The sequence below is a fragment of the Peromyscus leucopus genome, chromosome 4, assembly GCF_004664715.2.
Source record: "Peromyscus leucopus breed LL Stock chromosome 4, UCI_PerLeu_2.1, whole genome shotgun sequence".
Lineage (NCBI taxonomy): Eukaryota > Metazoa > Chordata > Mammalia > Rodentia > Cricetidae > Peromyscus > Peromyscus leucopus.
Genome location: NC_051066.1, coordinates 138,286,333 through 138,301,602, shown reverse-complemented (window position 1 = coordinate 138,301,602; position 15,270 = coordinate 138,286,333). Strand labels below are relative to the sequence as shown.

Below are 15,270 nucleotides of genomic sequence, written 5' to 3'. Positions count from 1 at the left end.
ACTCCTTCTATGTAGAATATATCAAGGGAATTCTGTTGTTGTTGCTACTACAAATAACACTACATATGTGGCTATATGTACCACACATGCTGTTAATCCACTTGCTAGCTGATGGGTGTGGATTGTTTTATATTGTTATATATTTGTATATTTATATCATGTCACTGCAAACAGTTCCATGGTTTTTTGTGTTCTTACATGTCTTCATTTCTCATGGATGGATGTCTAGGGACAGACTGTCTATATGACTATGTAGACTTTTAAAGGACTTCCATACTTTTGTTCCCCAAATGGCTATACCATGTATAACATCCCTAAGTTAACAGTGGCCTGTCCTTTGACCAATAGTATTCTAGTGGTAGGATAGAATAGCTTAACATCATTATCTTGACTTATAATTCCTTAATGATTAATGATATTGATCATCTTTTCATTAGGTTATTAGTCATTTAGATTCCAAGTTTCTTTGCATTTTTCAGTGGGGTTGTCTGCCTTCTTATAGAGTGGTAATGGATCACTATATTGGTGTACATATGTCTTATCATTCATGTGAGACAGAAATATTTTCTCTAAGAATATGACTTGTGTTTAACTAGTATAATAGTGTTTTTAATTCCAATTTTAAAGTAATCTAATCATAACAGTTTATCTTTTTCCCCCAACAATAGGTCATTGTCTTGGTGTTACATTTATGTATTCTTCCCCAAGTCCAAGGTCAGAAGATTTTCCCTTTTATCCTGCAAGTTTTATTGTATTAGCTCATCCATTTAGGTTTATAATCCATTTTCTGTTCTTTCTTTTGGGCAGTGTAAATTTAGATTTTTTTTGCAAGTGAATATTCGATTGACCTAGCCTCATTTGCTGAAAAGACTGTCTTATTACTGTTGAATTGTCTTTGTCAGGAATCAATGGATCCTAAATATGGAATTTTCAATTCTCTTTCATTGATCTATATGTCTATCCTTCTGCCAGCATCTAATGGTATTGATTTTCATAATTTATAAAATCAGGAACTGTAAGCTCTGCAATATTATTCTGAGTTTTTTTAAGTTGTTTTGTCTATTATGGCCATTGCATATGTATGTTTGGTCTACTTATTAGATTTACAAAGTCTCTGATGATTCTCATGTTACTCAGTTTTCTATTTCTGTCATAAAATGCCTGAGATAAACAGCTCAAAAGAGGAAAATTTTAGTATTGTTCATAGTTTTAGTCCATGGTCACTTGACACCATTGCTTCTGAGCCTCTGGTGAAGCTGATGGCAGATGGCAAGGGACATGTGTTAGGCCAAAGGGCCAGAAGGAAGAGAGAGCAAGAAAGGACTGGGGACAGGATGTTCACTTTCAGGGCACACCCTCAGTGTTCTATTTCCTTCACTAGGTCTCAAGTTCCCACCATCTCCAAATAGTGCCTTCAGATTATTAATCTATCAATAGATCAGTCCACTACTGATGGAAGAGTCCCCTTGATCTACTATTCTTCCCAAAGTCTTACCCCAGAACTTCACTGAGGACCAATCCTTCAACACACGAGCCTTTGGGGGCCATTCCATATCTGAACAGTGAAATTCTGGTGGTGTTTGAATTAAATATCCAGATATGTTTAGAGAGAATTGTAATCTTAACCATATTGACTATGACATGAACATGGAATCTCTCTCCATTTACCTATATATCCTTTAATTTTTTTACCTTTTAGTATCTAAGTATTTCATAATTTTTGTTAATTTTTATGTTATGAGTAGAAATGTTTACTTAATTTCATTTTCAGAATGCTTTCCTCCAGTGATGAAATTATATATATATATATATATATATATCAGTTGAATATTTTAATTTGTTGAAGTGCTTTATTAGTTCTAATTGGTATATATGTCTATATATAGATAGATAGATATAGATAGATAACCTTTTAATTCTCTTCATACAAAATCATATCATCTTCAAATATTTTCCTTCTTGCTTTCTATACTTGGTGCTACAAATTAATTAAGATAATTACTAGTTAAATTTGACCTATTCTAGTAACTAAACTCTCCACCCTAATGTTGGTCAGACATCCTTATTTTAGAAGAAAAGCATTCAATCTTTTGCCCTTGAGTGTGATGCTAACTTTACATGTTTTGTGGATGGCATTTATCAAATTGAAAAATTCCTTTATATCCCTTTTTCATTTCTGTGATATTTTTATCATAAATATGTATTATATTTTATCACTTTTCTGTAACTGTTGAGATGATTATGAGATTTCTGACCTTTATTCTGTTAATGTGCTATACTGCATTCATTAAAGTTCCAATATTAAACCAACTGGCATTGCTGAAATAAACTTCATTATGCTACAATATAAAATCCTCTTTATATAGTAGTGGGTGGGCTCTGTTTAGTTAAATTTGGTTATATATTCATCAGCAGCAATAATGCTGCCATTGTCTCTTATTGTAATATTTCTTTGAGTTTGATATTAGGACCAAGTCATAGGAGTTGCATTGCTATGAGAGTTACTTTTGATTGTCATCATGATTGGATTGAGAGGTAGCTATTAGACTAAGAAAGCATGCCTCTGAGTGCATCAAATGGTGATATTTCCAGGGAGGATTAATTGGGGGAGACATACTTTCCTGGAATGTAAGGACATTATGCTATAGGCTAAGGGTCTAGATAGAATAAAAGAGAGAAAGAGAGAAAGCCACTTGCAACAAGCATTCTCTCTCTGCTTCCTGGTCACTGCAATATGAGCTGCTTTGTTCCACAGTGCCCTTTCAGCTATGGTGGCCTGACATTTCCAAAACCATAACCCAATGAATTAATCATGTGTTCTTAAATTGTTTCTCTCAAGATTTGTCACAGTATCAAATGTCAGAGTAACAAGTATTCATTCATTCATCTCCTATTTTTTCATAGACTTGTATAAATTTGAACTACTGTTTAAATATTCCTAAATATGGTTGCCATATGAGCAGCTGGTCTCCTACTCCTGCCAACATACCTGCTTCCATACCTGCTTCTCTTTGATACATTCAAGTGTCTAGTGCTAAGTAAAATTAAGGCTGTTTGAACATGTGTGCTGTGACAGTTGATCTGATCATTGAAGTGGCTATCTATTGACTAGTGGTGGGTGGGTATCATGCATAGAGTGGATGTACTCGATAAAGGAAACATTCATGTCTTAGGTGGGATGAATAGGGATGGTGCAAATTTTAATTATGCTAATTAGGATGCTGCACAGTTAAAATGTATGTATTATTTATTTCTAGAGTTTTCAATTTAGTATTTTCAAACTACAGTTGATCATGGGTAACTGAGATCATTAAAAGCAAAACCATGAATAAGAGAAATTAGTATATGTGCAATCAAATGAAGCTGGCTGCAAGATGAATGTCTCTCAAAGACTTTCTACTGTTGATTTTCAGTATAAGTCAGAGGTTGTTCATGCAGGAAAAAGGAGAAGCTAAAAGATTCACCAACATTTTCCTAAATAATTACATTTTAGTAATTGGCTAAGGAAAAGCCATTTTATCTCTCTTTCACTTTCCAAAATGTATAAAATGTTATTGTGTTTTTCTTAACGAAAGTAATTATTTTAAAAGCCAAAGTGTTTGCCATGGTAAGGCAAACAATTTTATTGTTACAAAATGCTATGATTAAGAATGAGACTTTTGGAAACAGACTATTTTCAAATCTCAGCTCAAGCATCCAAACAGCACCATCTCTGCAAGAGACATTGAGCATTTTATGCCTCAGTTTCCTGATTTTGTCAAATGGAAATGATAATATCTACCTGACTGACAGAGTTTCTGTGAAAGTCAAATAAGGTAACAGCCAGAATACATATATGTGGAACTTAGCATGTACTCAATAAATGTTTTCTGTAGATGAAGCCATATTTTCAACACAGACACTGAGACTAGGAAAAGAATTTTGACAGAGACCTATTGGGTACAAAGGAAGGAGAAACTCACCCTCATTCATTAGTTAAAACAAGTTCCTCAGAGTGACATTTGGTTTGTTGTTTTCTTGATTGGATGAGTAATTCTCAGTGTGCAGAGGGTCAGGGGAACATTGTGGGTAGATGAGAATAAGATATCGAAACCTATGTGAGAAGCAAAATGCGGTAGCAATTTCCAGTAATCTCAGGTCTCAAGGAGCTGCTCCGGAAGGATTATGAGTTGCAGGCCACTCTGGGGTATATAGTGTGATTCTCTCAAAGAAAGGAGAGAGGAACAGAAGGTGAAGGAAGGGAAGGAAAAAAATGATTGATTTTAAAATTGCTTTCTAAAGTTAAATTTTGTTTTGTAAATTTATTTTTTGGTTTTGTTTTTTGTTTTTAAGAAAAAGTCTTATACAGCCTAGGCTGGCCTCAAACCTGCCACATAGCTATTCTTGCCTTGAAGTGACCCTGTCTCAACCTCTCAAGTACTTACATGTGTGAGCTGTCAAACCTAACAAGTCATTTCTTTTACAAATACTTAGTTAACAAGTTTTATGGTACTAGGGTCTCAAAAGGGGTGAAGGAGACAGCAAGCTCTCAACCATAGTAGGTTTGCAATCTATGTAGTTGCATGAAGCAAGCCTGTAGAGAAATCATCAGATGAGAAATTTCAGTTGTGATAAAAGTTATGGAGGAAATAAAGCAGGACAATGACTCAAGGTTTGGTGGACAAAGACTTGTAGTTGTGAATTAATGTTCCACTAAATTTGGAATGTTCCACATTGGTAGTTTTACGTGCACGAGAATGCTAGAAGGGGATCCTCCTACTGGGTATAAAAAGGCAAATGCTGGAATCACTCAGGGTTTAGCTTCATAGCTATATACTAAAAGAACTTGGAGAGCTTAATATTGATGTTGAGATCCCATCCCTACAGATTCTGGTTCAGTTCACCTGGGGTGGGGCCAAGGAATGATTTTTTTAAGCCTGTAGGCAATTATAGTATGAAGCCATGGGTGAGAGCTACTGAGCTGAAGCAGAACCTTAAGAATCTGCGGTGACCTTTCCTTGCCCTCTCTTGAGGTGGTGGAAAAACACACTGATTCTTTATGGTTACCATGTGACTCTGCTGTACAGAACCGGAAACAAAAGTTAGACTTGTCTAACTAGAACTCTTATTTCACCTAAGTCCCAATGTTACCAGATCTTCAGGTGTATGGGCCTTCTTCCCTAGTTTCCTTATATTAAAAAAATACATAAAACTGGATTTGGAAAAAGAAGTTATTTATTCCAATATGACCAAACCAGGGTAGAAAGAAATTAGTCATACTGTTCCTATAGCCATCTTACTATTTATAGAAACCATTATAAAAGAGGGAGAGGATGCGAGACAGTTTCACCAAGCCTTACCTAGAGAAAGATAGCTTGGCCCCAGGTCATCTCCACTGTTTCCATTCTCTGTTTCAGAGATGACTTTGCATTCAAGTCCAGATTCAAGGCAGATTTCAGGGGATAGTTGGCTAGCAAGTTTATACAGGACTTTGTCTCAAAAAATAAAGTAGAGAGATATTGAGGAGGACATTTGATGTCAAATTCTGACCTCTAGATACATGCAAATACATGTGCAAGTGCACATACATGAACACGTACACATGCAAGACACACTCAGAAAAACACATGAAAGGAGGAATACAATTACCTCTCTCTAAACCTTAGTAACCTAAGTGGTGTACACCTGTGATCCCAGCACTTGGGAGGTACATGTAAGAGGATCAAGAGTTTAAAGACATCCTTAGCTAGGTACCGAGTTTAAGGCTCCTTGAACTACAGAAAACCTTGCCTCAAAAAAAAAAAAAAAAAAAAGGAAAAAAGGGAGGAAGGAAGGAAGGAAGGAAGGGAGGAAGGAAGGAAGAAGGGAGGAAGAAAGGAAGGAAGAGGGACAGGGAGAAAGAAGAGAGCAGAGGAATGGAAAAAATGGAGGAGAGAGGAAGGGAAAAGAGAGAAGAGGAGAGGAGAGGGGAGGGGAGGGGAAGGGAGGGGAGGGGAAGGGAGGGGAGAAGAGAAGAGAAGAGAAGAGAAGAGAAGAGAAGAGAAGAGAAGAGAAGAGAAGAGAAGAGAAGAGAAGAGAAGAGAAGAGAAGAGAAGAATAAATTACAATACCACCCCTGTCCAGGTCCAGCCTGTTCTCTCAGCATTGGATCAATGTTTCACTTACACCATGTGGACAATGTTTAAAAGCACCCTGTAGGGCACAATGTTGTCCCCCATAGATCCATCATGTCCTCTTTCCTATGCGGTGCCAGTCTCTCAGGTGCTATGTGCATTGATGTAATGATTCTCGGGTGTGACCTGCTTTGGAGGGCAGTTATTACGCACCTAGGGACTCATTGTCTGACCCACATGAATGGTTTGGGAAATCCTGAGAAAGCCCAGAGCTGAAAACAGATTGCAGCTGAAGGTTTAAACCCCTTGGCTTGAGATTTCAGGATTTCACCTGATAGCACGCCCTCATTGGCTCACCCACTTTTCTCTCCTGTTTCCCTCCCTTACCATTTTCTCTTGGAACCATTTCTCTAACATATCATTTGACTTGGAGTCCATCCCTGGAAGAATATAAGCTAACACATTTTTTTCTGGGAGAACAGAGACCAAAATGTGCACCTGCCCAGATTTGGGCAATGTTCACCTGAGAACTGAAGCCTACTTTCCATCTGTTAGCTGAATCAACATCTCAAATGGGCATTGTATCTGTCTATAGGCATCTGTCCCCACACAAAAAGGGGTGCTGGATTTTTTGATAATAGAAAGTTGACTGTCTCATCAGAGGAATCAGGTCTGAGAGATGTGAGTCATTATGGAAACTCTTTGCTTTGATATCAGAGTCAACAGGGTGACCAAGGGACCCAGTTTCCCAAAGTCTCTAGAGGGGTCCTGTGGGTTCTCCCTCAAATGGCATCTGAGGAAATCATCCTTTGGACAAGGAAGGTCTTGGTACCAGAGTGGAATGCCCTTGCCTTCAATGGGAGGGAGATTGAAACTGGTTACACACTCTTGCTGGCATCAGAGCAGCTACTTTAGAGTAAAGGAGGAGCTGGGGCACAGCATGGCCTTCAGAGCCCTCCTGGGGACCCCAGGGCAAGCCATACAAAGGAAACATGACACATGCCCATCTTCTCACTGGGAGAGACAGAAGTCAACATAGTTGGGAAACTGAACGAGTAAATGCATCTTGAGCTATTTTGAATTCTTCTTTTCTTAAGACACTAGGATTTTCACATTAAAATATCCCCACTACAAACAACCCTGCAGAGTATTGCAACCACTTTTTCTCTGGGGTTGGAGATACAACTTTGGAGCAGATTATTCTCATTTAGGAATGCATTTATCACTACCAGAGAGATGAAAGGACAATGCCTATGGAAGATGCATTTTCTACACTTGATCTTAGCCAAAAGGTCGAGAAGCAATGGAAGATGCATTTTCAAGAGAATGGTGAGAATGAAGTTGCTGTAAGAAACAGAAACAATACACATGCTCCTGTCTCTCTCCTCCACCACTTCTCAGTGTGCCACTGTGCTTCTCCCTCTCCCCTGGTTGTTGGGAGGAGCTGGATGCACTGGCAGACAGATGCATCTGACAAAAAGGCGTCTGGCTTTCTGGTGACACTTGCAGTTTATGTCTGAATGGATAAGCTGCAGATGCGGTGGGCCTGTGGGAACTGCTGAATCTGCTTTAGCACGCTAATTCTAATCATATGTGTACCATATGTTGACTACACAGCTTAACCTCCACAGTGCCCTCATTCTCTCACTCTTTTTCATTTCACATGAGGTGGGATACAAACTAAGCAGTTTAGGCCACCAACTTTAAAACTGCTCAGGTGGCCCTTTGTGCATTGTGTTGGTTTGGGGGAAAAGAACATTTTTAAAAAGGAACTGAGCTGTGAAGGATGACTGAGCTACTTTTGCTGAATTGACAATCATAGATCACTGAACCTCTCAGGTTTATCCTCATCCCTTCAACCTGATTATTACAGATCTCCTTGTCAATTCAACCAAACTTAACAGCCAGATAAGAGATGATGGGACTAAGCCTGTGTAGATGCTGTGCTTTCTCCCAACAGTCTTGAACAACTGAATGTATGAAACTCAGTCATGACCTGTTTTCTTGGCTCATCATGACTATACTATCATGGCAGTCATGGGTAGTATAGGAAGCCAGCCCTGGGTTCATCATAAAATAGTCAAGGATATAGAAAGTGATTCTAAACCTACAGAATCAACTAACCTGGACTCATAGGGGCTCACAGAGACTAAATTGACAAGGGAGCCTGTATGGGACTGACCTAGGCAGTTATGTTACAGTTGTGTAACCTGGTCTTTTTGCAGAACTCCTAACAGTGGGAGTGGGTGCTGTCTCTGACTATATTGCCTGCATTTGGGAACCTTTCCTCCTACCAGATTGCCTTGTCCAGCCTTAATAGGAGAGGAAGGTACCCAGTCTCATTGCAATTTGATATACCATGGCTGGCTAATGTCCACTGGAGGCTTGCCCTTTTCTGAAGAGAAACAGAGGAGAAGGGGTGGGTAGGGGAGGGAAGAAGGGAAGTGGGAGAAAGGACTGGGAGGAGGGGGGAACTGCCATCAGGATGTAAAAACAAAAAATAAATGAGGGGGGGTCTAAGAGGAAGGTCCAGGTCCTCAGAATCTCCAAAAACTTTGGGGTCTCAGTTGATTAATCAAGGATGCTGAAGGGATCCAATTCACAAACTTTTGAGTAACTTTCACAAAGAGAATCTATATACTTGGCATATGGTTGATATTCAATAAAGTCTGTCATCTCTATGCACACACTGGCACCTCCTTATAGTCTTAGTTGAAGGGGATGATATGAGATTACTTGGCAGACTCTCCTGGGAAACACTGTTTACCCTGATTAGAGTTTCTGCATCCATCCAGATTTGGCTTTGTGCTTGCTTTCAACTTTAATTCAATCCACTTTGATTCATTTCAACAAATGTTCATTGATCACTTGCTTAGAGTCAGGCATGCTCTGGGCACTATGTGTGAGTGTGTGTGTGTGTGTGTGTGTGTGTGTGTGTGTGTGTGTGTGTGTGTGGTGTGTGAGACAGAAGCAGGGGGGATAGAGTGATTCACAGATAACTAAGCCACACTTTTGTCAAGGATACAATCAAGTCAGCAAGGCACATATCCCATCTTATGCTTTTGCAAAATCAACCAGACTATGATGAATGAGTTGAGAATAACTCATTCTGGACAGGCTTCATGGAGTAAATATAAGAAAGACATCAGTATTATTGTAAGTCTTTTATAGGTAGAGGTGGTTAGCATGGTGGGTGTTTCAAATAGAGGAAGAACATGATGATGATGGAGAGGGTCAGTCATGGGATACTTATATAATAGCTGTGTGTCTGGATCTATTGGAATTAGTGGGTATCATGAGATGATCACCTGAAAGGAAAGCTGGAAACCAAGGATAAAAGACTTCAGCTGCCAGTGTGAGGAGTTTAGATTGTGTAATTTGGACAAAAGAGAAGCTATAGAAGTGCTTGAAAAGAGATGGTATTATATGATTGAAAGCAAAATGCATAGATAGACAGAATGCTCAAATGAATCAAGGACGAAAAAAAACCAACTGAGTCTAGGTAGAAGGTAGGAATGTGTCTGGTCTCAGCATCAGCAATGAGAAGAAGTAAAGAAGGTAGTGGAAAGTGTAACACTGCTGAGTGTCTGGCCACTGAGCTTGTTGGTTGGGGTGAAGAGTGAGATCTAAGTAGATGAGACCTGAGAATGAATTTAGGATCTAGGCACCTGTCAGACAGCAATAGTATCCTTCAAAAAGGGAAGCCACTAGAAGGAGCAGCAGGTTTATACAGATTGGTGCTGAGATGGATTTGGGGTGTGCCTTATGTGTACTGGTATTGAGATATATTTCTACAAAGCAGTGGGTTCAAAAATCTGAAAGCGGAGTAAGGTATTTTTTTTTACAGACAAAAGTGATATCTGTTTCTGCTCATAGGGGAGTTATACACGCACAATGAATGCTAGTGAGCTTTTTTGTCCTCAGAGTGACTCATCTACCTCTTGTCTTTCTTTTCCAGTGTTTACCAACTGGTTGTCAAGGAGGAGCGACTTCAGAAGTCCCGGAGAGCAGCTGACATCATCGAGTGTTTCTCTGTGCCTGTGAGCTACCGGAATGCCTCCAACCTCGATTCTCTACACTATTTTGCTGCAGAGTTGAAGCCCTCCAACCTGCCTGTCACCCAGCCATTTACAGTGGGAGACAACAAGACATACAATGGCTATTGGAACCCTCCCCTCTCCCCATTGAAGAGCTACAGCATCTACTTCCAGGCACTCAGCAAAGCAAATGGAGTAAGTAGGTCATTATTTACCTGGTTTGTATTTTCCCCTTCTCAAGTGTGAAGTCTGTGCAACTTTACAGAAGAGTTTAATAAACTGAGGCCTGAAAATGGATGTTTCCTGTCCCAACCACCCAGTCACAAACACCTGACTCAAAGGCTTAATATGAATTATAAATACTCTGCCAATAGCTCAGACTTAATACTAGCTATCTCTTTCATTTTTCTTCTTCTTTTTTTTTTTTTTTTTTTTGAGACAGGAGTTTCTCTGTGTAGCTTTGCACCTTTCCTGGAACTCACTCTGTAGCCCAGGCTGGCCTTGAACTCACAGAGATCCACCTGGCTCTGCTTCCCAAGTGCTGAGATTAAAGGTGTGTGCCACAACCGCCCGGCTATCTCTTTTATTTTAAGTTAACCCATATTCCTTATTTATGCTCTGGCTGGCAACTCCTCTAACTCCACCCTTCCTCATTCCATCCTTCTCAGTTTGGCTTTCCCGCCTAACTTTATCCTGTTCATCTATTGGCCAGTCAGCTTGTTTATTAAACAAATCATAGTGACATATATTCACACAGTTTACAGAAGGATTATTCCACAGCAGAGGCCCATGAGCCAAGTCCAGCTCTCATGTCTTTTAAGATTTTGAAATAAGGTTGATTTTTTTTATTGCTTTATTTTTGTTCAATTTTTAGTTTCAGTTTTATTTTAGTGCCACTATGTCTCTTAGTTTGCATATTACTGATGGTTGCTTTGATGCTTAAGAGTAAAGTTGGGGAGTTGCAATAGATACTGTATATGTCACAAGGCCTAAAGCCTTTATTTGTATGGCTTCTATGGAAAACATTTGTGAACCTGTATTAGAGTATGAAAAAGGTGCTACATTTGAAAAAATCATGTGGCCTGGGTTGTGACTCCTTTATCTGTAGTACTGATGCCTATCAGTGTCTGGATGCAGGAGGAACATGTTTCAGTTCACCTTTAGAATTATTCCTCTTATCACAGCCATGAGTCACATTTAAAAAAAAAAAAAAGAAAGTGACTGTTTTGTATCAAGTGTTTCCTTGGTCTGGTAGTTGTATCCATCAACAATCACACATTCACAAGGCTGGAAAGCTTGTAAAGGTCATCCATCACCTTTCCATTCACACCCACCCACCCCTGCATACAATATGCTTCAGTTACCATTACCACATTACAGTCAATGTTTGTCAGTGCTGAGTTTTGATTGCCTGCAATGACAAAGAACTTACTTGGCTGATTTAGAAGTGGCAAGGTGGGGATTGTGACTCTAAGAAAGCTTCATAATATAATTATTAATATTTCTTTGATGCTGGCTTATCCCCAGTGGTCTTCAAGTAAACTTTTTAGGGGTTTACAGAGCCAAATACAATCACCTTTACGGTATTTGTTTCTATTGCATACAATCTTTACTACCACCCACTTCCTCACTCTTAAATCACACTCAACAGGTCATCTTGTCTATTAATACTTCTTATAAGTTAGTATTTTCCCATTCAGGGTACTTTCATGGACATATTCCAGGTTTTCACAATCTATCCATCAAGCATATGATGATCATTATTGTGTGCAAATCCCTGTAGTTTATATTATGGTTAGTATGTGCCCTCCAAGAGATTACAGATATATGAGGAAGCCTGAAGTATGTTGCATTATGTAGTGTCTCTACAGAAGTGACAGCTCACTGCAAATAAGGACCGAGACCCAAGCAAGATTGGTGTTATGTTCACAGAACAGTTTAGTCTGTCGGTGGCAATCACTGACTGGGGAAAAAAAGAAAAAACCCTGGACTGAGGAACTAATTAACATTTAGAGTGTCCGCATGCCCATTTAAATTCCACTTTGATATTTCAGTTCTGTATTTATTACTGGCTCAAGCAACACTCCTCACTGAGAGTATAGAGCAGCAAAGAGAAGCTGCCAGACCGCCTTCCACCTGTCCATCTGGTCCCCAGTCTGCACGAAGCACTCTGGTGCATTGCGCACGAAGACATAAACATGGACCAAAGCACCTGGGGGCCCATCTTTCTTTCAGATCTCTGAATCCTATGCTGGCCTGGGCATTGCTTCAGCACAGCTCTCTGATAAGATGTGGCTTTCTCGGTTCTCGACACATAGGGGAGAAATAGGTTTGTATTTCCTGTCTGCTGATGAGGATAAGGTGCCTATGCCCCAGTCTCATGTTACCATATCCCCACACACATACTGCTCATAGAGCTAGCAATACACCAAGACTATTACAAACTAACTCTCCCAGGTGTTTTTCTAACCCAAGAATGATTGGCTGTGAAAGGGATGTCAGGTGACACCAAACAGCTAGTGGATGATTTTCTCCCCAAATATTACGTCATAGCCACTTCCGTGGAAGACATGAGGTTTTGATACACAGAAAAAAAACCAAGTCAGGTACTCAAGCTGCATTTGCCCTAGAGGCCGTTCCAAGAGGAGCAAGGCCAAATACCTGTGCCTTCCATTCCACATCATCTGTTCTACCATTGTGGAATTATAATATCCAGCCAAGATATACAGCAGGAAGAGAATTGGACACATGCTTATTAGAGGTTGTCTGAGTATGCAGTTGGACTCACAAAAACAGAGAAAGAAAAAGCAGTCAGATGTGGGCACTCAGACTGATTTTTTTTTTTTTTTTTTTTTTTTTTTTTTGGCAAAGAAGGTACACATTGCTTAAAATTACTGTCTTTAGTATTAAGTTGTACTGGAAAAAATGAGCAAAAAGGTCATAGGAGCAGAACAGCTATTCCCACTCTAACAAATCTCTGTCTGGCTCCTTTCCTACTCTGTGTATCATAGAGGCCAAGCGACAATGCAGTTAAACCAGGAGGGCTTTGGAGAGTGATCAACCACAACCTCCAACCAGCCACATTCATTGTTCTTGAGAAAATACATCAGAAAGACTGCTCCTTGGTACACCGAGCCACCTCCATGCCCTGCCTCTAATAAATCATTCAAAGAACAATTGACTAGCAATGAATCAAAACAAAGAAACCAAGAATAGAGAAGAATGGAATAAAAGACCCACAATGAGCAGGAAACTAATTAGACACTACATTAATGCTAAATAATCACTCCAAATACTCGACAAAACAGAAGGTTAATATAAAAAACAATTACTTAAAGAGGAGATGCACAATGTAAAAATTAACAATTGTGATTTGGGTCCAAAATTCACTTTCATGTTAGCAAGAAATTGGAAAATGGTTAGAGACTGAAATATGTGAATAAAACTCTCTACTTTTCTCATATACGACAAAAGCAAATGAATAACCACTGTCGTACTCTAGATAATGAGGATTTTTGAAGTACAGCTTTTAAACATACAGATGGTCTTCTGATAATAGAAAGTAAAATAGTAACAATATACAATGAAACACAGGAAAGATTGTGGTTAATATATTGTGCACTCCAATAAACTTATCTGGGGATCAGAGAACAGAACAGCCGCTATATTGAACATTGAGGTCAGACAGCAGTAGCACACGCCTTTAATCCTAGCCTGCTGAAAGCAGAGATCCATCTGGATCTCTGTGAGTTCAAGGCCACACTGGAAACAGCCAGGCATGGTGACACAAGCCTGTAATCCTAGGAAGTGTTGGCAGGAAGCAGAAAGGTATATAAGGCACGAGGACCAGAAACTAGAGGCTTTTAAGCTTTTGGGCTTTTAGCAGCAGTTCAGCTGAGATCCATTCGAAGGAGGGCTCAGAGATATGGAGATATGAGGTTAGCTGTGTCTTGTTCTGTCTCTCTGATCTTTCAGAATTCACCCCAATACCTGGGTCCCTGGTTTGTTTTTATTACTAAAACCTTTCAAGATTCATGTTACAAAAGACAAAGGCAATTATAAAGAAACATGAAAATCAGAAACTTGAATGGAAGAAGAAAACATTAGGCTTCGGGATGTAAAGAGAAAGTAATGTTATTCCTTCATAAGAAGAGACAATGGCTTTGATAAAGTCAAAAACAGGACTCAGTAAACCTGTTTTTCATTACAATGCTTAAAGCAAAGGATGTGTCAAAGTCCTTTGGAACTAAAGAAAATAGGGAGAGAGGCGTGGGTAGGTACTTGTTACAGAATAGTTGTGGGCCAGGTTGAATAATTTACTAGTAGCCAATTCCATTCCTTCTTATCCTACCTGCAAGCTTTGTTCAGGACAAGGTGAGAGAATTTAGAATCCAAGAATGTCCATTCTGTGGATATTAGGATAGTTTATCAGCTTAGTGGGTGATGGTAAATTCAGCCTTTAAAGTCAGACTGCTTGCATACAAAACCCTGGTGGCTGTGTGACTTTAATTAAGCTATTAAACACATTAGATACGGTTGATTAATTAACAGAACATCTATCAAGCACACACTATTTGTCACAAAGGCAAAAAAAAAAGTTCTGGAAAACTGCACTGAGTAGACAAAATGCTGCCTGCATAATGTTTACATTCTAATGGGGAAGAAAGCAAAAATAAATAAGGGAAATAACTTACCAAATGACATTTACTGGTTTTAGTAGTGTGGATTCAATCATTAAGTACTGACTGAGAATAAAGACAGTTTATAAGTTTTATAGAGGTTATGAGTGACATATGTTTTCCCAGACCCATGCTTGCTATAGAAAATTTGGACATGGCAATGCATAATAAGATTTTTCAGCACCTCTTCAGGTGTTTTCATGAAATCTGAGTTATCCTCTAGTACTCAAATTGAAATTTTGTCTGATTAGTGATCTTGTATTTATTTGCCTGTTGATGTGTTCTTGATAGTAAAAGCCATTTAAAGTTATGTCACCAGAGTCTGAATTTTCATTTATTGTAGACTTCGAGTTGTGGCTCTCAGCCATTTCATCCTGGAATGTCAGCACCTAGACTTCTTATGAGTCAATCCATAGTGTAACCATATGTTTTAGATAGAGCTATATAATGACACTTTAAAGT

General features: G+C 39.1%; 1 protein-coding gene across 11 annotated transcripts in view; it reads left to right on the top strand.

The window, feature by feature from the left end:
• Window positions 1-15,270, top strand: part of Ptprt (protein tyrosine phosphatase receptor type T) — a 1,105,165-nt gene that overhangs the window by 854,888 nt on the left and 235,007 nt on the right. For all 11 annotated transcript variants that reach the window (XM_028868606.2, XM_028868602.2, XM_028868605.2 and 8 more), the window contains exon 12: window positions 10,051-10,324. In XM_028868606.2, coding sequence (XP_028724439.1) covers window positions 10,051-10,324 — 274 coding nt within the window. The remainder of the gene's footprint in view (window positions 1-10,050; window positions 10,325-15,270) is intronic.